This window comes from Mytilus edulis, chromosome 1 (genome assembly GCF_963676685.1).
Source record: "Mytilus edulis chromosome 1, xbMytEdul2.2, whole genome shotgun sequence".
In the NCBI taxonomy this organism is placed as follows: domain Eukaryota; kingdom Metazoa; phylum Mollusca; class Bivalvia; order Mytilida; family Mytilidae; genus Mytilus; species Mytilus edulis.
The window spans coordinates 51,673,859-51,699,099 of NC_092344.1; the positions used below are offsets into that span (position 1 = coordinate 51,673,859).

General features: G+C 31.3%; 1 protein-coding gene across 1 annotated transcript in view; it reads right to left on the reverse strand.

The window, feature by feature from the left end:
- LOC139513714 (uncharacterized) overlaps positions 1-25,241 on the reverse strand; it is a 65,123-nt gene that overhangs the window by 25,365 nt on the left and 14,517 nt on the right. Inside the window, exons 3-19 of the mRNA XM_071302465.1 lie at positions 20,994-21,154; positions 19,324-19,572; positions 17,488-17,640; positions 15,761-15,959; positions 14,803-15,058; positions 13,691-13,856; positions 13,216-13,392; positions 11,855-12,004; positions 11,030-11,173; positions 9,863-10,294; positions 8,716-9,053; positions 8,102-8,284; positions 3,479-3,740; positions 2,918-3,065; positions 2,304-2,561; positions 1,688-1,951; positions 1,089-1,335 (exon numbers count right to left, since the gene is read on the reverse strand). Coding sequence (XP_071158566.1) covers positions 1,089-1,335; positions 1,688-1,951; positions 2,304-2,561; positions 2,918-3,065; positions 3,479-3,740; positions 8,102-8,284; positions 8,716-9,053; positions 9,863-10,294; positions 11,030-11,173; positions 11,855-12,004; positions 13,216-13,392; positions 13,691-13,856; positions 14,803-15,058; positions 15,761-15,959; positions 17,488-17,640; positions 19,324-19,572; positions 20,994-21,154 — 3,787 coding nt within the window. The remainder of the gene's footprint in view (positions 1-1,088; positions 1,336-1,687; positions 1,952-2,303; positions 2,562-2,917; positions 3,066-3,478; positions 3,741-8,101; positions 8,285-8,715; positions 9,054-9,862; positions 10,295-11,029; positions 11,174-11,854; positions 12,005-13,215; positions 13,393-13,690; positions 13,857-14,802; positions 15,059-15,760; positions 15,960-17,487; positions 17,641-19,323; positions 19,573-20,993; positions 21,155-25,241) is intronic.

Consider the following 25,241-nt stretch of genomic DNA (forward strand, 5'->3'; position numbering starts at 1 on the left):
TGTCTAGTTAAAAAAAAAAAAAGACCTTTTCAAGTAGTTAACAAGACAACAGTTAAGCAATATATATATTAATATGAAAAAAATGAAAAATACAAATCTGATCTTTGGACAGGTTGTTGTCTCTTAGACATATTCCCCATTTCCAATCTCATTTTTTTTTAAATTTGTAAGGGTTCAACGGAACCCAGTGTCTCGCCTACTCCTTCTGTTAATCGCAGGCTCAACAAAAATGAGGAAATAAATCAATAAAATATTCCTGTTGATATTATCTTTAAATTGTAAGAAGCTTCTGTTCAAGTTTGGTAAAAATCCAGGATAGTTTATTAATCTAATACTGTTTAAAAACTTTTGACTGCAGACTAAATGTAATGTCAACTGGAAGAACACTAAATTTCCTTCTAGATACTAGCTTTTGATCATAAACAAGCTTCCGTCCAAGTTTGGTACAAATCCAAAATAGTATAAGAAAGTTAAATTTTAAAAATCTTAACTACAGAGTGAATGTGTTGTTTCCTGGCAGAAAATCTAAGTCCATTTAAAAGTAAAATACGGAAAAAAATGGAATTTTATTTTTACAAAATTTACTTCTGGATACTATCTTATTCCAAAACTAGCTTCTGTCCAAGTTTGGTACTAACCCAGGATAGTTTAAGAAAGTAATTAAAATTTTAAAAACTTTAACCACAGAGTGAATATAATATTTCCTGGCAGAAAAACTAAGTCCATTTAAAAGTAAAAAATGGAAAAATGGAAATTATTTTTACAAAATTTACTTCTAGATACTATCTTATGATCATAAACAAACTTCTGTCCAAGTTTGGTAGAAATCCAGGATAGTTTAAGAAAGTTATTAAAATTTTAAAAACTTAAACCACAGAGTGAATATTTGTGGAGGCCGCCGCTGACGGAATGTAGGATTGCTTAGTCTCGCTTTTTCAACTAAAGTCAAAGCTTGACAATAAAAGGATTAGTGTCAAAGGTAAGGCAAAAAAGATGCAAAAGATTAAATTCATCATGTGCATAACAAACTAAGACCACTAAAGATTCAACAAAAATACAAACCATTAATTGTAAAACTATCAACTTACGAATCAAAACCAATTCTCTGCGAACTCTTTTGAGTTTTCTTTAAAAGTTTAGAGCTGAACTGTAGACTGTCCTTTAATCCTTTGAACATTTTCTGGAAATTGTAGTCCAATTTTACAGAAGTTGTGGTTGCTCTAAGTTTTTTATCATACAGATAACGAACTCTGGTTGTAATTTTCTGAGGGCCAACAAAGTACACTTTTCCTTTATATATACTTCTTCTACCTTTTACAAGAATACTGGATTCACCTGTAAACAAAGCAAGAGTGAAATATCTAGATAAATCATTTCAATCATTTTAATTCAAATTTATATTAACATGTGGATAAAATGATTGTACCCGGTAATTCCTGTATAGATATGGTATGCAACCATTTTTTCTTGCAAAATGCTTCCATTCTTTCAACAGCTGTTTAAAAAAAATTCATGCATTGAATCCATATTTTTCACGAAAGGCTTAGCCATGTCACATGGTTCAGCTATCTCCACATCAGCAATATTAATTTCAATATCTAAAAAGTTTTTATACCATTTATACAATTTCAATTTTAAGGAAAATTGCTTAAAATGCAATTGGTGTCTTGACAGATAAATGTCCTACCTTTCAGTTTAATAGGCTGTTTGAGTACTTTGTCAAGTATAATATCATAACGCATAACTTTTCCCTTCTTTTCATTGAAGTCAATGGTACCATAAAAATTGATGAACTCTTTTCCTGGAACAGCCAATATGATTCTTGGTTTGTAAACTTTTCTTTTTGCCTTTTCATTCATCTCCAGGTTGATATCTGTAGTGTATTTCTGATCTTTGCTATGTAGGATAGTTGCTGTCATTCCATACTGGGTTTTTGTAAATCTAACACTCACTGCCAAAAAAAGATACCAACAATTAGAATAACAAATTGATCATATCAAAATAATTTAGTTGAACTATGTATACAAACAAATAAGAGGAATTCATGACTTAATTTGCAGTCAACCCTATTGATTATTCTGTATTTTGCGAAAAAAAACCTTTTAAACAACAATGATTAACAAAACAAATCAAAGTTCATCAGGTTTTTTTTAACATGTTTAAGTTGAAACTCCTATTTTGGAATTTATTTTAAATCATGAATAGATTAATGCTGCATCCCTTTCCCTTCCAATACACACATACACATTTTTTTATAATTTCTTATAAGCCCTATTTCAATTTTTATAAAAAGCATAACTTACAGTCTAAAGATACAGGTTTTTCCATTGCTCCAGTGAGGACAAGCTTAGAGGTCATCACCTTTCCTGGTCTGTAGACTATATCTCCACCCAGAACAATAGGATCAAGATCTGGTCTTATGATTTCTATCTTTGGTTTATAAGTTGTGGCTGATTTTGATTCAGTTATGGCTACAAATGCTTCTGCTTGATACCACTTCTTAGAATCAACGGATACAGTTGCAAGCATCCTTTTCCTCTTTGCTTTATTCTGAAAATCACCTGTGAAAAAAAAATGTCTGACTTTTCTAGAACAATTGTCAATATGATTTTATGAATTTTGAATAAGAGAATTACTAAACATTAAGAAAGAAGAAAATAAACTACACATGCAGAAACAAAAATGGTTCAGATTTCATTCAAATTCCTTCATCTTAATATATAATAAAATAATACTTTATGCATTAAAATGTATCATATCTGTCAAAAGATATTTGTTTTAAATGTATGGATTCTTCAAACAAGTAATTTAGTAGTTTGAATAGCTCTTATATTCCTGCACTGATATGTAAAAATAAACTTAAAATATTTTAGAAGATAAGGCCTATTGTCCCCTAACAGAAAAGTTTGATATTGACCTTCAAATTGTGCAGTTTTCCAAGGTGAAACCATGCTCATTTCCATCTTTTGATTTTCATGATCGATTTCAAAATTGAAGCCCGTCTTCCTCATAACCTTTGATCCTGGTGTATCATACATCATCATAATTTGAGCCTTGTTCTTGTTCTGAAATATTTATAAGGCTATCAATAACCTGTGCAACAAAATTGAGAGACTCTAAACAGCCTTTGGTGCTCACTTAGGTTTATGTGCATCTTAAACAATGCACACTCTCCAACATTGTAGACTAGAATAAAATAGTTACAAAAAATAAAATATATTTTGTATTGCCGATATTTTTTTTCTGTTTACAATTTCTCCCAATCTTTTGATTTTGCACAAAAATCTTAATTATCATTTAAGGGCAATAACTCCTATAAACAGTATGCTAATGATTTTGGTAAAATTTGACTTTTTATTAAAATTTTCAGGGCTTAATCTTTAAAAATGTTTAAACATAGATACATACTAACATCATAAATTACAATTTTCTCTGATAGATAAACACTAATATGAACTTTTTGAAATTAATCAATTACCATGATATTTTTAAACTCAAATTTGTAACTAGTATGTGTGTCCCTTTTGAATACAACTAGTGCAAATCTTGCTGGTCCTGTCAATGGGAAGTGTGGAGCATCAGTTTTCTGTAAATCTCCTGGTAATGACATATCAAGACAGAATTCTACACCGGTCACTCTGGCAATGGTTGCTCCAGAACATGATTTCTTGGTTATTCTGTTCTTGGCAATCATCTGTTGTTCCTTCTCTGTTCCAGCATGAACAATAAAGAACTGTGACCTGTGATCATGTAATAACACACTTATGTAAACAATTATTTCATTACGAATATTCCTTTTTCATTTTCATTAATACTATAAAAAGAGGCTATCAAGAGCCTGAATCGCTCACCTGTTATTTTTTTTGTTAAAATCTTTCATTAATGATTATTTTTGTTTTTCAATATATATTAATGAGTGGCTTAAAAATGCTATTTAAAGGGAAATTCCGCGATTTTTTACTTATCATCTAATTATGTTCATCTTAACATAAAAAACACATTTGCAAAGTTTTAAATTTATATTCCTTCTAATAACGGAGAAAATCAAGTATTTGTAACTTTTTTGGTTGAATTCTCGAGTGGGTCGTGACGTATTAGCCCGATTTATTGAATTCTGGGAAAAAATGAAATCTGTTTAACTCTTATAGCTTATCGACAATATACGTAATTAAAAGCGCACAGCTGACGAATGGTCGAAGTTATTAACCACAATATAAGAATGAACGAAAATGAATATGCATATACCGTTTTGATTGATTGAATTAAACTCCTATAAAATTATCTCTAGTAAATGTTTTTGAATAAATTTAATTAATTATTGTTGAGATTTTTTTCATAAAATATTTATTGAACATTTTTACTGATATTGAACTGAAAATATTTCAGTTCTATTTACCGTTATTGTTTTGATAATCATTTCAATGCAACTAATGTGTGAGCAGAGTGTGTATATTATTTTGTAAAGGTCACTGTATATTTCTCGGCTTGAGGTCAATTCGTTTACCTTGTAGCTATTTAGCCGCAGGTGTGAGTTCAAGCGTACACAGGTATAAATGTTGTTATTTGGAAAGGATAAACAGAAAGGATTAGAAAGAGTATGCTGTCACGATGTTAATACACTAAGATTTAATACACGATGAGAATAAAGATACAATAATTAAATTGTGTAAATTAATTGAAAATAAAATTCAGATTCGTAATTCCGAAAGTGTATAAAAATAAAAGGAAACAATTTTTGATTACTTTCTTAGCGGCAATTGGCGTAAAGATTCAAATATGAAGCAAAAAATAGTAGTTTTAATCTTTTATAAAAACTAAATGCAATATTACCCAATTTGATATACCATTGTACATCTGTTTGATATCATTGACTTTACCGGAATTTCTTAACTTGTATTCAAATCTGGCTGTGTTTAAATGCTAATAAAACTATTGCAATTTTAAAGTTTTTAATTGACAAAAAAATACAACATACAACATGCATGATTTTTTTTTAGTTTCTTTTTAACATTTTATTCTTACATAATTAAATTCATTTGACAATCATTTACACGAACTTTTTGTGAAAAGAATATCAATTATCTAAGCTAAGGCATTATTTCTTTTGAGGATTTTTGAGGATTTTTTTTAAAATTCTATGATAATATTTGTGCAATGTTGAACATGATAGCCGTCATTAATCCAAATAAGTAATACAGTAGTTGTAATAAAAGTTACATTTTAGTCATGCATAACTGATATTGACGAATTTATAATAGTTCGTCCATACATCGTTGTTCTTGAAACAATCATTATTAGTATACATGTAAGTTTCCTGACGTATAAGAGACATTAAGGATGAGCTCCAGAGAAATCAGACTAGTGGCGTTTCGTTCGTTTGTTTGTTGGGAAAGGAGAGGAAATGCAACCGCTTGTACAGATAAACGACAGAATTACCATACAAGCATTTATAGTCAACACAATCAGAAAGAGTTCCCATCGTTAGACGGGGAATATGAAGGCTTCCAAGAATGAACAAGTGACATGTCTAACTCTGAACAGTTAGAAAACAGACTATCGACATCGACCACTTGTTCTTAATATTTGAAACTGTATTCATATATATACGTATACGTTTATGATATATATAGTAATGAGTTCTTGCGTCTGACAAAAACTAAATTCCTTCATGTTTATATCTTGCCATACGTTTATATTGGTTTGTAAGGTGATTACTCACAATCGTTATTTGAAAATCCTGTTTGTGAGATGTAGATTCATTTCAATACAGAAATTTCGTCTATATATTTCACAAGTGTATAACACGGAGAAGCTCTAAAGGTCCATTACTCCCATTTTGTTTGGGTGTGAACCAGCGATGTTTACAGCAATATCACAGAATAAGATGATGATGGTAGAAAGAACTATGGGCGTCATGTGGCAAATATTACAAGCATATCGGACAATGAGTTGTCAATCTGTATGAAAAGATTTCCAATACAACCATATTATTGAGAAGGAATGTTTACATGCTATACTCTCGTACTAGTATTACAGGGTTCTTGTGGCGTTCACCTTAGACACACATCTTTTTAACGATGTTTAAAAAAAAGACAGAACCAATTTAATGTCATATTTCCCTATTTTTTAAATATAACTAAAAGTCTTTTATCTGACAAGAATACCCCTATTTAGCGAACAAGTAATTTATTCTTTTTTCTGTTATTGAATACCAAGAAAGAAAATAAATCCCGAAATTAATTTGAAACTTTGATACTCAAAAGTTTCCCAGCAAAATATTCACATTCCCTGGGGATAATTAGTGTTCGTCCAGTGGCATATATAACAATTGTGATGACGAATTACTTCCTTTGTTCGAGAACAATCTTATTGAAATATAAATCTGTGATTTTACTAGGTCCACAGCTTCAATGAACCAAAGCAAAAGTTATACATCGACCTGTATTTAAATCAAATTGGTTCTCTTCTTCTTCTGGTATACAATAGTCTATCGACATTCGATGATTACATACTGTTGGCATACGTGGACTAGTCTATTTACAACACTTTTACCCCTATTTATTCAAAATATATGTTTTTTTCTTATGTTCAATGTATACATGTATATATTTTAAATTGCGCTATAGTTCCGTAACTTTCTATCCAGTCGTATAAACAAATCGTCGGCAAGTGCGTACATTTTTTTAAATCAATATTTCTGGTCTGTTCCAATCTGTCCTTCACTATTGACAATGACTATATATTACATTTTCCCAAATTCACCCTTGGAAAAAATATTTAAATAGATTTTAATTTCATCAAATCTTATTTTTTTGGGTATTATTTATATGTTTATGAATTATATTCTTTACACCAGAAATGTTATTTATAAACAAGCGTATGAGTTTAGTAATGACAAGTAAGACAGAGTTGTATATTATTCATCTGATAATTCAAAATGGAAAGTTATAAGTTATAAGTTATCAGCCGTGTACACTGATCAATACCTGCAGAAGTGAAACGATGCATGAACTTGCAAGCCCGACAGGAAATCGCTTGAATACCTGGACGTGTCACCTCACACCCCTCACAATACCTTTGGAAGTAATACCTTTAGCCATGCTGGTGATCAGGTGAGGGAAGATCAAAATATATTTGTTTATTACTTTAAAGAATTATGAACAAATAAGATTTTCGAAAACAATTTTCACGGAACACTTATTTATGATTTCAACTTTGACTTTTCACCTAATTCCAATATCAACAGTTTAAAAACAACAGACCATGGTAATTTAAAAAAAGTAAGAATATTTTTCGTATCAAGTTAGTTAGTCGGATAAAACAACCGTACGATTGACAAGATATCGACACGCAATTACGACTACATCGGTTACTGTAGTTTTGTTTCTTTGTGGTTTATAGACATATCGTTTTTATTAATCGGGAAAGAAGACAAAATGGCGGATCGCAGAGAATTGATACTCTAAATTTAAAATCGATGGTGGTCGCTTATCTAGAGGAATAAAACTTTAATATCTATGAATTTGAGCATTTTTATACAGAATGAACAGAATATCAATTTTTGATTTTTTTGCGAAGTTTCCCTTTAAATGTTCATTGTATCTGTCATATTTTCTTCAAAAGTAAATAAATGCATTTTACCCATATGTTCCATTTTAGCCATTGTGTCTTTGTTTCTTTAAGTACAAGGAATTAAAATACAAAATTTATACTAGATTCATTTGAGAAAATTTTTAAAGTTGAACAACTTGTGTAAAATTGTACTTAAAGGGCAATAACTCCTTAAGGGATAAATTTTTCATGACAGGGCCTTTAATTGCTGACCATACAGTATAGGTTTTTCTCAGTGTTGCCTGCTTGCATCCACTTCATTTGAACTTTGGTAGATAGTTTTCTCATTGGCTGTCATTCCACATCTCTTATTTTTATATGGGTTTCTTTACAGTGATTACAGTTCACATACTTCAACAATATTTCTAAATTGGACAATTATATTTTCTTTTAGTTTTGAAATATTGTAAGAGAAAGATAATCAAAACATTGAAATTTGTTATAAAGCTGTGATACATTTGATTAACTTAATAAAAATAATAAAACCTACTTGACTTCCAAGATTTCTGACTTTTCCTTGGGAATGTCAAGCAACATGGTCATCTCTTGGTTCTTGTCTAATTCAAACTTGGCTGTGACAGAAGTACTTGTATGGAAGTTGGATATCATCTTTAATCCACTCTTTGTAACAAATGCATCAATACTCATTGTAGATGATACTTCAACAGCTCCACTATAACAAATATGATTAGAATTTTAAACACTTTAGATTTTTGCTTTTTTCTAATCTACCAAGAATTAAATTATGTTTTTAAGTTACTTCTAGCGCCCATGCAGTATTGGAATGTATTGGAAGAATGGTGTAAATTTTACTTCTGACATTGTCTCTAAATTATAAAAAAAAATCTCATGTAATTTGTTCATAAAATTTACTTGTCAACTTGTTGATTTCACTACTTTTGTGATTTTCTAATTTTGTTCATCTATTTGCATAGTGGAATACATATATCTTAAATAATTGCGTTATTTTCCTAGCTACTAGTCAAATGCAGGAAATAAAATCACTTGCAAAATTTGTTGATATACAGTATGTATCATTCTAAAAAGAAACCATGTCCTTTCTAACATGCTAAAATATATAACTATATGACAGGTATTACAAACCTTGGTGATATGGCTCCTTCCAAGACAATACTTTTTTGTGGACTTCTAAAATCCATTTTTCCTTTAGCATTGAGATCAATAGTTGATGTGGCAATAACCTTCAAGTTCAGTGGCAGTCCAGTTACAGTTGGTACTATGATGGAACTATCTAGCAACATCTTTGACATTTTCTGTGAAAATTCTTGTTCATTGGCTAAGTTCATGAACAAATCCAGGAAGTTAAATGGTTTGCTTTCAATGTTGTTATCTGAAGATTGTTTTGTGTTGTAGTAACTGATCTCGTTCCCAAACATTCTCATAAATACTGATCCTTTAAGCTCATCTTCTGTCCTATCCAGCTAAAACAAATGTCACAATAACATTTAGTACAAATTTCACTCTGCTTGATGCACATTATGTTTTAGAAATCAATCTTCATGTATTCATAATGTTCATAAGAACAACAAGAAAAATATTTTAATTCAAGGTGAAATTGACCCTTTATTTTTCTTCTCGTGAAAACAAAACAGAATTCTACTGAAGAAAAGGAATCTGTTGACCCCATATAAATTCTAAATCAATAATACAGAAATATTTCATTTTTGTACCAAATTCTTACAACAGATTTTCATGAAATCCCAATTTAACTTGAAAAAAAATGCATTTTTACTGATCTTTTTATGTGCATTCAATATATTTATAGATGTTTTTTTTAAATTTCTAAACGATGGTACTTCTAAAAGTATAAATACTACATATGTCTTTTTTATTTAAGGAATGACTGTAATATTTTTTCTGTCTATGAAGAAATAACATAAAAAATTTGGTGCACACTGACATTTTTAAGTTATTTTGAATAGACAGAAAAAATATTAGTCATTTCTTATAATTTAATTCTAAATTCCATTTCAAACCGTAGAAAACCTTGAAAAAACATTGATGACGTCACGGTCACATGACTAAATTATGTCTATGGTCTGATAACAAAATAACGTCAGCCAATCAGAAGACATGTTACATCCAAAATTAAATTATATTCAGATGCATAATTCAAACAAATTTGTTATAAAATCTGAATTACAGCCCAAATATGTTGCTATTGCTTTAAGAATAAAAAAATTGTTACATTTTCATCATTTTTTATATGTAAATTTGTCCCCCTACTTACTTTTTCACTTATTTTTGAAACTTTGTTGAAATCAATATCTCTGCTTAATTTCTGTTCTGGAGCCAGGTCCTGTTTAGCCCCAAAGGATCCTTTTGGTCCAAAATTTTCAATAAGGATTTTCTCGAGCCCTTCTACACGTCCTCCAAGCTCAAACAAGTTAACAGAATGTCCAAATAAGTCAACTGTTAAGTTAACCATAGCAGATCTAGGGACAAAAGATTTTTGAGACCATACAAGGTTACTTTCCAAGCCAGCACCAGCATTCATTCTTTCAGAGAAATAAGACCATTCATAATTTCTGGAGAACTTCCTCTTGTCAAGGTCAAATTCTTTCTTTAGAACCTCATCCTCCAGAATTCTTTGAATACTTTGTTTGTGAACTAATGATGTTTCCATCAGATTGGTTAGATGTGTCCATACAAAGCTTCCAACCTGTAGACAGAAATGTTTTAGTGAGACTAGTAAAAAATAATAACTCATTACTTTTCATATATTCGTTTGCTAAAAAATAAATAAAAGATAACTGGTATGATTATGAGATGCTCAATATCCTCTTTTCTCTAATTTTTGTGCTATTTTCACATTTCCTGACCGGTGTGAGAAAAATATTTTTCCTCACTAGTTAAAAAACTGTTCTCAGCAAATGATTGGTTGAAATAAAATTGTGACGTTAAATTTTTCTTGTTTTCTTCTGAATATTCTTCTTGTGACGTCATGAAAAAAGGCGACCATGTCTGATGACGTCACATCAAAAGTACACAACTTTACTCAAATCTTTTAAAAGGCAGGAAAAAATCATTAGAGAAACAGATTCCACCACTGTAACTCGTGTATTATGATATTTCTCCACTCTCAACAGTTAAATTTTAATTATTTGAAAAGCTCAGCAAGCCTTGCGCTTTAAATATTAAAATTTAACTGTCTCAAGTGGAGAAATATCGTAATACACTTGTTGCAGTTGCAGAATCTATATTTAATTCATTAGAATGTGGGCAATTCATAATTTAATACATGGTATTAACACTAGTTCACTAAAGATGATTTATGTTAACTTCTCAATGTTTCTTTTATCTACTCTTATTTGGTTTGTAGGTACCAAAGAGTGTAAAAAATAAAAATTGAATAAAAATATGAACACCAACTAGAAATCTCTACAGTATATAATACCTGGTTAACTTCTTCTTTAGCCAGAGTATTCTTGATCTGAGATAAGATGTTGTCTGTTGGGCATTTCATCATCTGTATGTAGGCTGCAATTCTTATTTCTGAATCTTCTGAATCGTCTCTGTACAGCATCATCAAATTGTTTCTCTGAAAGAACATAACAAAATTCTAAAATCTGATTCTTTTAAGTTCCTTCTTTTCAGAATAAATAAACTGTTTATCTAAATAATAAACTGCTGACACAAAGATATGTCTCACTTGTTGGCATATAATTAAAAAAAAAATGAAAAACAACAATGCTTATTAATTAATAAAAAAGTCACCAAACTATCATCTAAAGGGCAGGACCTCAAAATGGTAATCAAACTGATATGTACTAATAGAAATGCAACTTTATACCAAATACCTTTCATTTATCACAAAAAGTTCTTATCAAACCAACTAGGCAGACAACTTAACATTGAAAACTGCTAATTTATCAGTCATTAAACCATTGACCTAGGGGGTAGGGCATTAAAACAGTCTTCAAACATGTATGCATGGATAGCAATGACACTTCATACAAAGAATTATTGATCTATCAAAAGTAGTTTTTATCAAACTAACTTTAGTAGAAAACTCAACAATTGTTGATGCTTCATCTCCTATTCATGGCCAGAAAAGTAATCCCTATGTTTCTCTTTCTGAGATTTTCACTCTTACTTCTTAATGTATAGCTCTTAAAAGGGAAGACCTGAAATAAAAAGTTTCAATTTTTCAAATCTTTTGTTTGAACTGACTATTAAACATAAAGCGTGGGTGAGATAATTTAAAAGTATTGTGTCTTACATCTGCACCACAAGACATTCTTCTATATGCTTCTACAGCTGCAACACGGATTTCCATCTCATTGGTTTTCTTCTGAATACATGCATTTACTGTTGAAACCAATCTGTCAGCATATTCTATGTTACCAATTGCTCTCAAGCTAGTTATCACCTAAAATATATTTTGAAATTTAAATAGTGTAGATTCATTATTATACATGGGATACCAATGCTCATGAGTTTTGAAGGTATAGACGAACCACAAATCTAAATGTTCTACTAATTGAATGGAAACTTTAGAAAGTACACTAAATAAAAATCAACAAATAAGTAACTTCAATCCAAGAAAAACAATGAATCCACAGTATATCAAGTATTCTAATGCAATTGATTTGTATCATTGGTTCTGATTGGATGACAGTTAGCTTAAAATCCTCTATCTCCTTGTCTGTAACTAAGGAACCCGACATTTTGAATGGCGGAATGTATTGACATGTAATTTCTACAATAATAAGCAAAAAAACTCCCATGTCGCACCTAAAAATCTTCTTTTTATTAAATTTTATTACATTCTGAAGCGGCACAGAAGCCAGAAAACGCTTGAAATTCTGGATCCAACATTAAAATAGTTTTACTAGCATATTTTCAATAATGACAAACATTCAACTCTGCTCTTTTAAGAAATAGGACCTCTTATGCACCTACCAGGTAAAAAGTAAGGCAAATATGTGAGTTTAATTTACAGAAAATAGTCCATGTTTGACGCCGGAAGCATACCTATGACGTCACCTAGTGTAGGGACCAAAGAAGATAACATCTTTTCGCGGAATTTTCTTTAATGAAGATTTTACACTGAAATAATGATTGAAATTTAATCATGAACTTGTTTTGCATTAGAATAGAGATAACTGTATTGTATTTGAAGCTTTTCGGACGTCCATCGGTAGTTTTACTGCCACAAATACCTGTTTACCTGTCTCCGCTACGCGTTGCCAGGTAAACTAAATTTGTGACAGTAAAACTACCGATGGACGTCCTTAAAGCTTCAAATACAATACAGTTATCTCTTAAATCTCGATTTAGAGGTATAGATCTTTAGTTGCCAAATTCTGTAGAGGTTTTTTTGTTGCCCCCTCTAGCCTGAAATTCTGGATCCAACATTAAAATAGTTTTACTAGCATATTTTCAATAATGACAAACATTCAACTTTGCTCTTTTAAGGAATATGACCTCTTATGCACCTACCAGGTAAAAAGTAAGGCAAATAAGTGAGTTTAATTTACAGAAATTGTGACTAGTGTTAAAATTTTTCTTCATACAAATTTTAAGGTAAAAGGCCGTTCTACCCTCCCTTACTTTGTCTGTTGATTTTTGTTTACATACCTCCAGATAGTTGCTTTCTGTAACAATACATGTACTTCCAACAGCTTGTTGTAGTTTGTTGATTATTGCTTCAATTTCTGCAATATTTTCACAATTCCTGTTTTCCTTACAATAAGTATTAACCATGACCGAAGCTGGAAGATAAACTCTTGTTCCTTCTCGTAAATCCATTAGTTTCTAAAAAGACAAAACATAAAAGCCATGCCAAAATATGTGGTAGACATTTATCTCCCTTTAATACTGACATAACAGACACACTGCACAATCATTTTTGATATAGGAAATATTAACATTCTAAAATTCAAATTAATATTACAATCTTGTAATTGCTTGCTAAAAAAGAAAAACAATGCAAATAAGACCTCTTGAAATTCTTGAAATTTCTATTAACAGTAGCTTCAATTAATGCCATCTTATATATATCATGATATTGAATACTGAGTGCTGTTAAACCAATTTCAAATGCTGAACTTACAGCTATTTCTGACAGCATTTCTTTAGAAGGATTTTGTATAAGAGACAATGATGACAACCAAATCTCTGCCATTCTTCCAGTAATTTCATTGTTAAGAATCAACTTGGCAATTTGTTTTACTGCAGCAGTTGTTCCAATCATAGGCACAGCATCACTGTAGAATTTCCTGGGAAAAAATAATACATTATCTTTTATATTTTACACTTGAAAAGATGTTACCTGTGCAACTATTTTCTTAAAAGAAATGGCACATCATTGGAAAAAGTGAAAAGATTGGCTCCAACATTGAGAATGTTTCCAATAGTCTGTCAGGTGAAATACAATACAGTTTGGGTTATAGTTTTACATATATTCTAATATATTTACTTCACAAAAGGCTCAATATCCAAATACTCTATAAAACAACACAGCACAGTAACTTTGTCCATATTTTCATAATAATGGTATGTTCTAGCATCCCTTTATTTTAACTCTATTTTACTTATGGTAAGCTTAGTATTTTCAATATTTTTTACCAGAATCACTGCTACATAGATATAGGAAGATGTGGTGTGAGTGCCAATGAGACAACTCTCCATCCAAATAACAATTTAAAAAAAGTAAACCATTATAGGTCAATGTACGGCCTTCAACATGGAGCCTTGGCTCACACCGAACAACAAGCTATAAAGGGCCCCAAAATTACTAGTGTAAAACCATTCAAACAGAAAACCAACAGTCTAATCTATATAAAATTTAAAAAACGAGAAACGAGAAACACGTATAAATTACATAAACAAACAAAACTACTGTACATCAGATTCCTGACTTAGGACAGGTGCAAACATTTGCAGTGGGATTAAACAGTCCACTAAAGAATATATCTTTAACATAAATCTAGCCTACAAAAATTATTGTAAATTTTTTCAACATACCATCTGCTTCTATCAATAACAACATAAGTTTTGCTAAATATTGAAGGCTGTATCGAGACCTGTAGTTTTCAACTTCTTTATGATTCAGTGTCTGGTGGATAGATGTCTCATTGGCAATCATATTATATATATACTTATTTTTTTTAAAAACATTCCTCGATTATTTTTTTTATATATCTGAGATGGATGAATACTTACTTGACTCTTTCACTGTTGTCAACACAGAAGGAAACCATTTGTGACTGTTCATATACCTCAGTTAGATCGTTACTGTTCAGTTCCTTCAAGGCATATACAAGTTCTGAGAAAAGTTTTGGTGTTTCTGCTGTAATGCCATCCTTAGTAGATGTACATAGTTTTGTTAATCTGTTTATGGCTACATCTTTCTTGTTTGAAGTTTTTGTTTCGGTAGTGTAGTGATGGTACAACATACTTTCACGTTTAGTTACAGAATCTAAATGATAAAAGAACTAACAATGTTTAAATCACTCTATTGACATATTAATTAAAGCAATCTGGAAGATAGCAATTTCACTTGATATCACTTTGAATTATTACTCTTGCAGTTTAATGTCATTGTGTACAATTTCCACAGATTTAAAATGAAATTGATTGGATAATGAACTATTTATGAATTTGTGACTGAATTGTTGTAGAGGAAACATTTCAAAAGCATACCTATCACAAATGTTCAGAGTTAAGTATTTTAAATTAAAAAATAAACATAATCTCTTCTTATAGCTCTTTCTATGTCTCTAAGTTAGAAAAAGTAAAATATCAATAACAACAAACTCCAAGAAAGGTTCAAACCAAATATTCATCAACAAATTGCAAAATCAAAAGTTCAAATGAAAGGAAAACAACCGTCATATTTCTGACTTTGTACAGGTGTACAAAGTTTTGGATGAAACCTGGTGTTATAGCTAGCTAAACCTCTCACTTGTATAATAGATGCATAAAATTCAATAAAATTCCATAAAACATACATAATAGGACAGTATAATATTTTTTTTATAGAAGCAATTACCTTCATTTAAATTTTAATTTGAAATGTATTATATGAAGAAATTAGTAAAGGGTCTTGAAATGACAAGGTCATGATACCCGTCAGAGGTCGGATGTGTATAATTTTCTCTATTCTGATAAGTTTTATTACCTGTAATAAGTTGTCCTCCACGTTTCTTGACAACAAATTTAAGCTGTTGAATAACTTCAGTCATGGCTCCATTATTTCCTTTAGAAAATGGACGGAAGAAATGTATTTCATGACAGACTGTACTTTCTATACGACCTTCAGTACTGATATCCTGGTCACAGTCTTGGGTGCTCTTTAGTAAAGGTAATGACTGGACACTCTACAATAAAGTGAAATAAGGCTGTAAGTGAAAGGTGAATGTCAAATATAAGAAAATGAAGTTTAACTGTAATCGCAAGGTAAATGTCAAAATAATCAATTGTTAAGGGAGATAACTGCATCTGTAAGATAAGGGAGATAACTGCATCTGTAAGATAAGGGAGATACCTGCATCAGTAAGAGACTTAAACTAATGGTAATTGAATATTACTACTTGTTATATTAAAGAAAACAATGAAGGAGGTATGAAACAATTTAACCATAACATATAATTTGAGCCAGGGATTATCTGAGAAAGGGGACGAAGTCTGTATAGATTAATGTTTTTTAATTCAAACATATTTTACCTTCAAAATCTGTTAAAAAAGAAACAGAAATTTCATAACGTTTCCGTTTTTGGTTCTGTTGTTACGGATTTTAGTTGTGATGTTATTTTAGTTATGATGTCATATTCAATGTAAACAAAGAATAACGTTTTTTTCATATCAAAGAATAATTAACAAGAGGCTGTCACAACGACAGCAAACCGGATTTATAAATATTTATTTGTGTCCTGGCAATATCACAAGAACCATTACTGATGAATGGTGAAAGTGAAAATCGTCAATAGCAAATTTGACCTCCATTTTGTCATCAGTATCAACATATTAAAATTTGGGAAGCTTTGATAGAACAGTTCATGCGTAAATACACGGACACAACTGGAAACTCCATTTTTCAATTTTTCAAGAACCATAACTCCTGAACGGTAAAAGTCAAAATCGTCATTATTGAACTTGACCTCCATTTTGTCATCAGTAACAACATATTAAAATTTGGGAAGCTTTGGAAGAACAGTTCATGCGTAAATGCACGGACATGACTGGAAACTTCATTTTTCAATCTTTCAAGAACCATAACTCCTGAACGGTAAAAGTCAAAATCGCCATTATTGAACTTGACCTTCATTTAGTTGTCAGTAACAACATCTTAAAATTTTAAAAGCTTTGGTTGAACGGTTCATGAGTTAATGCACGGACAACATTTGATTGCCGCTCGCCCGCCCGCCTGACTGCCCGACCGCCCGCCGTACATCCCCAAATCAATAACCGACATTTTTGTCACAAAAATCTGGTTAAAAATAAAATTGATATTTTGCTCCTCCAGGCTATATTTTACTGGACTGATAAATATATATTTCACGTAAAGTCTCTTGACAAACGAGACCGGAAGAAGGAAGTAGATTTCTGCGCAAATGCGGGAATTAAAAAAAGTGACAAAAAAAAGTTAACAATTTTGAGTTCATTAGTACAATGAAAATTTCTGGAAATTCCAGATTTATTTTGGATTTTTTTTTTTATTGAATTTTCTACTGTTATAGGCGACATCGTCCCCTTATTAAATGAAAACTCATCTATTACTTGATTGCATATAGACAATAATTTATAAATTAATCCTTATAAAAATATGCCTTTTAATATTTACAGTCTATATGCAATCCAGAGCTAGATTTGAATAAATACAGTAAACCTATAATGATTCTGACTTACTGAAGGAATACTGTAAATTGTGGCCTGTGCAGACGTCTGGAAACCATGTCTATTTGAGCAGCTAACAAGATCTTTTGTTTTCTTCACCTTGACTGTTTGCCAACCTTCTTGTTTAATTCTGTATGTTGTTGGGCACTTTCCAGATACATCAGTCTGAAAAAAAAAGATAATGCAATTATCCATTTAATATTAACAGTCAATGTGCAATTCATACTGATACTGATCTTAAGTTGGCTGCTAGAAGTATTAAGTTTGTGTATAAACTCGTCATAGATACTAGATTTAAAATGGTGTTGTCCTTTCGTATACTAACGACACTTGTATCAAAAGTGAAGTAAACTAGAGGCTCTCAAGAGCCTGTGTCGCTCACCTTGGTCTATGTGCATATTAAACAAAGGACACAGATAAATTCATGACATAATTGTGCTTTGGTGATGGTGATGTGTTTGTAGATCTTACTTTACTGAACATTCTTGTTGCTACAATTATCTTTATCTATAATAAACTTGGCCCAGTAATTACAGTGGAAAATATTTTCCAAAAATTTACAAAAATTTATGAAAAATGCTAAAAATTAACTATAAAGGGCAATAACTCCTTAAGGGGTCAATTGACTATTTTGGTCATGTTGACTTATTTGTAAATCTAACTTTGCTAAACATTTTTGCTGTTTACAGTTTATCTCTATCTATAATAATATTCAAGATAATAACCAAAAACAGCAAAATTTCCTTAAAAATACCAATTCAGGGGCAGCAACCCAACAACAGGTTCTCCGATTCATATGAAAATTTCAGGACAGATAGATCTTGACCTGATTAACACTTTTAACCCATGTCAGATTTGCTCTAAATGCTTTGGTTTTTGAGTTATAAACCAAAAACTGCATTTTACCTCTATGTTCTATTTTTAGCCATGGTGGCCATCTTGGTTGGTTTGCCGGGTCACGCCACACATTTTTTAAACTAAATACCCCAAAGATGACTGTGGCCAAGTTTGGATTAATTTGGCACAGTAGTTTCAGAGGAGAAGATTTTTGTAAAAGATTTCTAAGATTTACGAAAAATGGTTAAAAATTGACTATAAAGGTCAATAACTCCTAAAGGGGTCAACTGACCATTTTGGTCATGTTGACTTATTTGTAAATCTAACTTTGCTGAACATTATTGCTGTTACAGTTTATCTCTATCTATAATAATATTCAAGATTATAACCAAAAACAGCAAAAATTCCCTAAAATTACCAATTCAGGGGCAGCAACCCAACAACGGGTTGTCGGATTCATCTGAAAATTTGAGGGCAGAAAGATCTTATCCTGATAAACAATTTTACCCCATGTCAGATTTGCTCTAAATGCTTTGGTTTTTGAGTTATATATATGCTAAAAACTGCATTTTACCCCTATGTTCTATTTTTAGCCATGGCGGCCATCTTGGTTGGTTGGCCGGGTCACGCCACACATATTTTAAACTAGATACCGCAATGATGATTGTGGCCAAGTTTGGATTAATTTGGCCCAGTAGTTTCAGGAGAAGATTTTTGTAAAAGTTAACGACGACGGACGACGACGACGACCCCGGACGCCAAGTGTTGGGAAAAGCTCACTTGGCCCTTCGGGCCAGGTGAGCTAAAAAAGCCAAATTAATACAATATAGATTTCAGTTGCACAATATGCTTCCATTTGAAAACACAAAATTATTGTATAAAACAAAATTCAAAAACATTTATATATGTTCAAGTATAGAAAAGGTTAAAGCAGCTTGCAAAATAAAACCTCTATAAAATTAATTGCTTTTTTTTCAAATCAACAGAAAAAGGTCCTCTTTTATAAATTACCTCTGTGACTTCTGTATCCATGTCCAGAGAGTCCATACTGTTCTGGAATGCGGACAGTATACCTCTTTTGAAGTTGAGACTCCAATCAGAATCACCATCCTCAGGACACAGTTCCTCAACAACTCCATCTTGGAATGAAAATCTTAAGGAATTGCCTTCCAATTCTCTCTGGAATTCAGTTCTTTGAGGATGTTGTTTGAATTGACGTGGGTAGTCAGGGTCAGATCCAAGAATGTTGGAATTTTTAACCTGAAAAATTTGAATGTTGTTTTACTGTTCAGAAATATGTAAGAAAATGTTTGTTTGAAATACAGTCTTTGTTTGAAATACAGTCAAGTTATGGAAATTTTAAATGGAAATGAAGACAGGATTAACAATAATGCTCCTTTATATGGTAAGAGCATTGTTAAAGTTTGTTAGAGACACAAATATTATAAAACAAAATGAGAAAATACAAATATCAGATCAGTGCCAGGGTGTCCTGGTTTCAGCTAGAAAAAGCATTAATTTATATTTAAATATTTAAAAACACACCCTGTAGTAACATTTTTTATCTAAGTTTAAAGTTGATGAAATATGCAATCAGACAATGAAATTGATAGAATCTCACCTCAACTAAAGCCTTATTGGAATGCAGTTATTTGTTCTTTATTAAAATATGCAAGTATGATATGATAACCAACAAAACAACTATATGTATCTATCAAAAGACTTAACTACAAGGATGTAAAATAAAAATTCAGGTCATGTTCAGCCTTCAACATTTAATTATACAGATATTTTTCATGGCTGATCATTGGATTGACATTTATTTATGAACCTCATCCTGATCAGCTGATATCTGGCCTTGACCTTAATCTTCGAACCTGATAAATACTTAAATAAACATAGCTTTATTCCAGATTTATCCCTCATATATTTGTAATTTCAATATAAAAAAAGAAATTGTTCATCATAAAAATATATATACAAGATGTACATTTTATACTTAGGTTAAAAGAAAATTGAAATAAGCATAAGAATTAGGTATAGATCTAGATGACACCATTTAGAATGAAATGGATGAGGAATTTTCATATTTTTTCAAAGACAGGCTCTTATCAATTCCTCCATTGATGGGCATATATAATATCTAAGAAATATTTTTCACAGAATTTTAAATTTTACATTGATATATCCTTGTCTCATGGGTTTTCCTACTGGTAAGAAAGCATTGTGACGTCACAATTTCCATTGAAAAAGCATGCATAGAACTTCATATGACATACAAAAAACATATGATCTTATGAATCTTATCATAAATATGTGCCTTTAAATTCTCTTTTTCTCATTTCTACTAAATCTAAATCATTTAGATTTTTTTAAGTCCAAATTTATTATATATTGTAAGAAAATTTCTTGCATCAAAGACAAAGTCAACACTTTATGTGTTACCGGTACATATTTGTTTTTCTTTCATTTTTTTTATATGAATAAGGCCGCTATTTTTCTCGTTTAAATTGTTTTACATTGTCTTATCAGGGCCTTTTGTAGCTGACTATGCAATATCGGCTTTGCTCATTGTTGAAGGCCGTACAGTGACCTATAGTTGTTAATGTCTGTGTCATTTTGGTCTCTTGTGGACAGTTGTCTCATTGGCAATCATACCACATCTTCTTTTTTATACTTACTGTCAGAAGAAATTCACATTTTGATAAAATTTCTATTTCAGCTGTAGCAGTAATTTTAATACCACCCTGTTCCTCGGTAGATCCTTGTATTCCAGTTTTTGTTTCTGCTTCATATGAGTATTCATATATAGAACCAGCACGGTAACCAAATTTATTTTTACCTAAAAAAACAAAACAATAGATATCATATTACTTTTGTGTACTGATACAATATTTCCTTTACAGCCAATTTCATTGAGTGTGAAGGGAAGGGTAAAATCCTCGGTTAGCTTGCTTGTTAGCTGACCTGTGAAGTCATTATTATGTTAGGTAAACTACCCTTCTTTAAGAGTAGACTAGTCCGACAGACAACCAATCTATCTGTCTGTAGGACTAGACTACTTCGAAAGGAGTGCAGTATACCTTACCTAATAATGAAATCATGGTTCAGCTAACAAACAAGCTAACCAATGATTCTACCTTTCCCTACACACTCAATCAAATTTGCTGTAAAAAATATACACAAGTAAGTATGTAACAATCCCAGACCCTTATATGACTATATATAGATTAGTGTGATATCACCAGAAAATAAAGACAATAAAAATAAATATAGTTTTCATGGTTAAAGATAGTATTCTTTTTTTAATACATGTACAAAAGTTTTACAATACAATAAAAAATTCTTGGCCTTGTGTCAAATGAAATTTTATATACAATAATAATATCCATAATACTGAAATCCAATGGCCAAGGTTTTCTCTTTTCTTCATGTATTTAATAGCCAAAGAGCTTTTGTTGTTGTCATACATGTTCTACGTTATTAAATGTGGTAAGGGCATGCCTCCCCTTTGTTGTGATCTGTCGTTATATAGATTATTTATGTTTATTAATCTGTTCTTGCTCATTACAACACATTCATACATTTAGAATTAAGTAGTTTTGAGTGATATAGTGTTTCATCTTGATTTCAGTTTTATATAATTTTGATTTCCAGGGTACATCCATGGTACAAAATGTATTTGAAACAGGGAGCATTTTTCCAGAGTAACTGAATATAGACCGATGATGTAAGGCATTTATTTGCCAGAGACCATAGCCAGAAATTAGTAGTGGTTTTGCTAATTAATATTCATAATATGTAAATGAGAATTGTACCACGTGATAGTACTTTGAACTGGACTGGCTTGATAGGCTTGATATCATTAAAATCTTTAAAACACGGATATTATAAGTTGCCCGTCACAGAGTCCTTATTTACAATCACTTTGATATTTCCGTAAAGTTGTCAAGCGGTCAAAATCAAAACAATGAACGCGAATTTAGTGAATTTTTCGTGCTTTCGTGAGTTTATTCTTCTTGAAATAGTGACATTTTAATTTTAAAAAACCTAGAGTTCAACGACTACACATACAAGGTTTGGACTTGCTTATTCTTTGGAAATTCAAGTTTCAAATTTCACCCCGGCAACCTGTTTTTGTAATGACCTTGTAAGCCAATTTTCAACACAAAGTTTGCAAAGGAGTAGGTCCGGTAAGGACCGATTTTGGCCTCAAATTTCAGGTTCATCTGACGAAAGATTTTGACCACTTTTTAAACACTTAAGTGTCTATTTTATTTGAATTAATTAGTTTATGTGAAAGATTTTAACAGATTTAGTCATTAAAAACGATCCGATTCAAGCTCAAATATGAAAAATCTACCTAATATGCCGGAAAATGTCACTTTTCAGATGGTTTTTGGTAAAAATGAAAGTGGCCGCATCCGTGTTCATCCTCAACCTTTATATATGTTATGTATTATCATAAAATACAACTTACATTTCAATATTAAGGATGAACACGAATGCGGCCACTTTCGTTTTACACGAAAACCGTCTAAAATTTAACTAAATTGATAGAATTATGAGGATTTCAGTACTTTAGCATGACTTAATGGCGCTAGTACCGGATATATGTGCATTGTATTGTCAAAAACAGCCCATATTTATGTAGCAGAAGCATTCTACTGTCCAATAAATAACTAAAGGTTTACATTTTAACAATTTTGTAAAACTGCTATATTTTGGGGCCAAAAAGGGGTCTTACTGAACCTACTCCTTTGACGTTTCAGCCATTTTAGCCTGTATTTTACACTGCAATGTTAAAAGCCTCTCGCTTCGATTTTTAAAATAGCTCAGGAACCTGTATTTTTGCAACAACAGTCATTATGTTTCGTTTAAATGGTGTATATTGTTGTGTATATTCATTTTCTGCCCCGGCACCCCGTCTATCACTTAAATTAAAATTAAAACAGACATTTTTTCAAAATTCCCTAACATTTTAATGTAATTTCCGTGACCCGTATCCAATTTCTTTAGTATAATATTCAAATAAGCAAAGTGGCGTTGATTTCTGGATATGCCACTACCCCACTCATTTCTGTCACTTTGACACACAAAAGAATGGGGGGAAATATTTCATATTAAAAAATTCATCAACTTTCATTCATTAAAAAATAAATATTTTGATAAATACATCTAATAATTGGATCTCCTGTAGTTGGTGATCAAAATACTGGTATACTAGTATTGTACACAATACTGGTATACAAATTAGTATTGTGCACAATACTGGTATACAAATTAGTATTGTGCACAATACTGGTATACAAATTTTGTACCAGTATTGTATTCAAGTATTGTACCAGTATTGTGTTTTTTTTTAAATAAACAATACATCAGTATACATGTAGGTATTGGTAATTAATCTTTTATTAAAGGTGTCACATACAGTCTTCACAATGAACTGTTAAGTAGACCCTATAAGTGAATTAATATTAACACCAAAATATGCAATCTTTAATGACCTGACAACAGTATCGTTACCTATATCCCTTCTTTAATAATAAGTCTATTCAAAGGTTTTGTTAGTTTTTTAGGTGAATACTGACACCTTTGTGCTTTATAAAGAATATTTCCATAAAAAAATGGATGTGAAATACCTGAACGTATAAGAAGTCTGTATGTTGAGCTATATTTACGAATGATGTCCTTATACCGATGATAAAATTTAGTAAATGTTTTGACTAGTCATGAGTTTGTAATATCGAAAACCCTGGTGTAATAATTTTTCAGTAATACATAAATTTCTCTCGTTAGGATTGTGACGGGATTGCTTCCCTTAGAAAAACTTAGTAGATACTTAGTCAGCCGTAAGCGGTTGAGCTAAGAAAGTACTTCTTTAGCTCAGTCGGTTTGCGCGCTGCCTTGTAACACAGAGGTACCGGGTTCGAGTCCCGGTGGAGACAAGCAATTTTGTAATGAAATTCATGCTCTCCGGTTACATTGGCGCCCAACAATAATAACCCATGGTTAGAAGAATTACCTGGCCAGGTTAAAAATATAAATATAAAAAAGATGAAAATATCATCATTATAGAGTATAATGACTCTTGAGGTGGGGGAAGTGTGACGGGATTGCTTCCCTTAGAAAAACTTAGTAGATACTTAGTCAGCCAGCCGTAAGCGGTTGAGCTAAGAAAGTACTTCTTTAGCTCAGTCGGTTAGCGCTGCCTTGTAACACAGAGGTACCGGGTTCGAGTCCCGGTGGAGACAAGCAATTTTGTAATGAAATTCGTGCTCTCCGGTTACAGGATGTTTGTGCTGAAACAGCGTTGGATAATCCAAAGCAACTAGTGTCAAGCTATCCAGCAATTCTCATCCTGCAATTCTCTTTAAGTAAAGCTATCCTGCAATTCGTCATCCTGCAATTGCGTTTGGAAAACAACTTGGGCGACAATTTTATTTTTCTTTAAAATCATAGTTTTTAACTTTTTTGTTCGAAAACGTGATTTTATATTGAAAATCAAAGATTTTTATATCCAATTACCAAATTTTTACTACAGTTTGTAGATTTCTAACTCATATTAACGGTTTTATAATTAGCATTTACAATAAAAAAAAATATGACGACCATTCAAACAAAGTATTATGTGTTAATTTAGGATGTGATTCGTAGTAATGCATGTTAAACCAACATTTGCGATTTCAAAAAAAACCTCATGATTAAAACTCAAATTAAGTACTACAAATATAGAAATTTAATATAAAATAATTTTTTTAATGGTATAACTTCATATCTCACATTTCCGACCCACTGTCTCAGTAGTTTCTTATGGCTAGGCATTATAGACGCTGCCCTGAGGAATAGCTATTGGATAGGACTACAACGTGAGGCGAAAGAATTTCTGGGGTAAGCATTCTGAGGGGCCGAAAATTTCGTGCGTAACA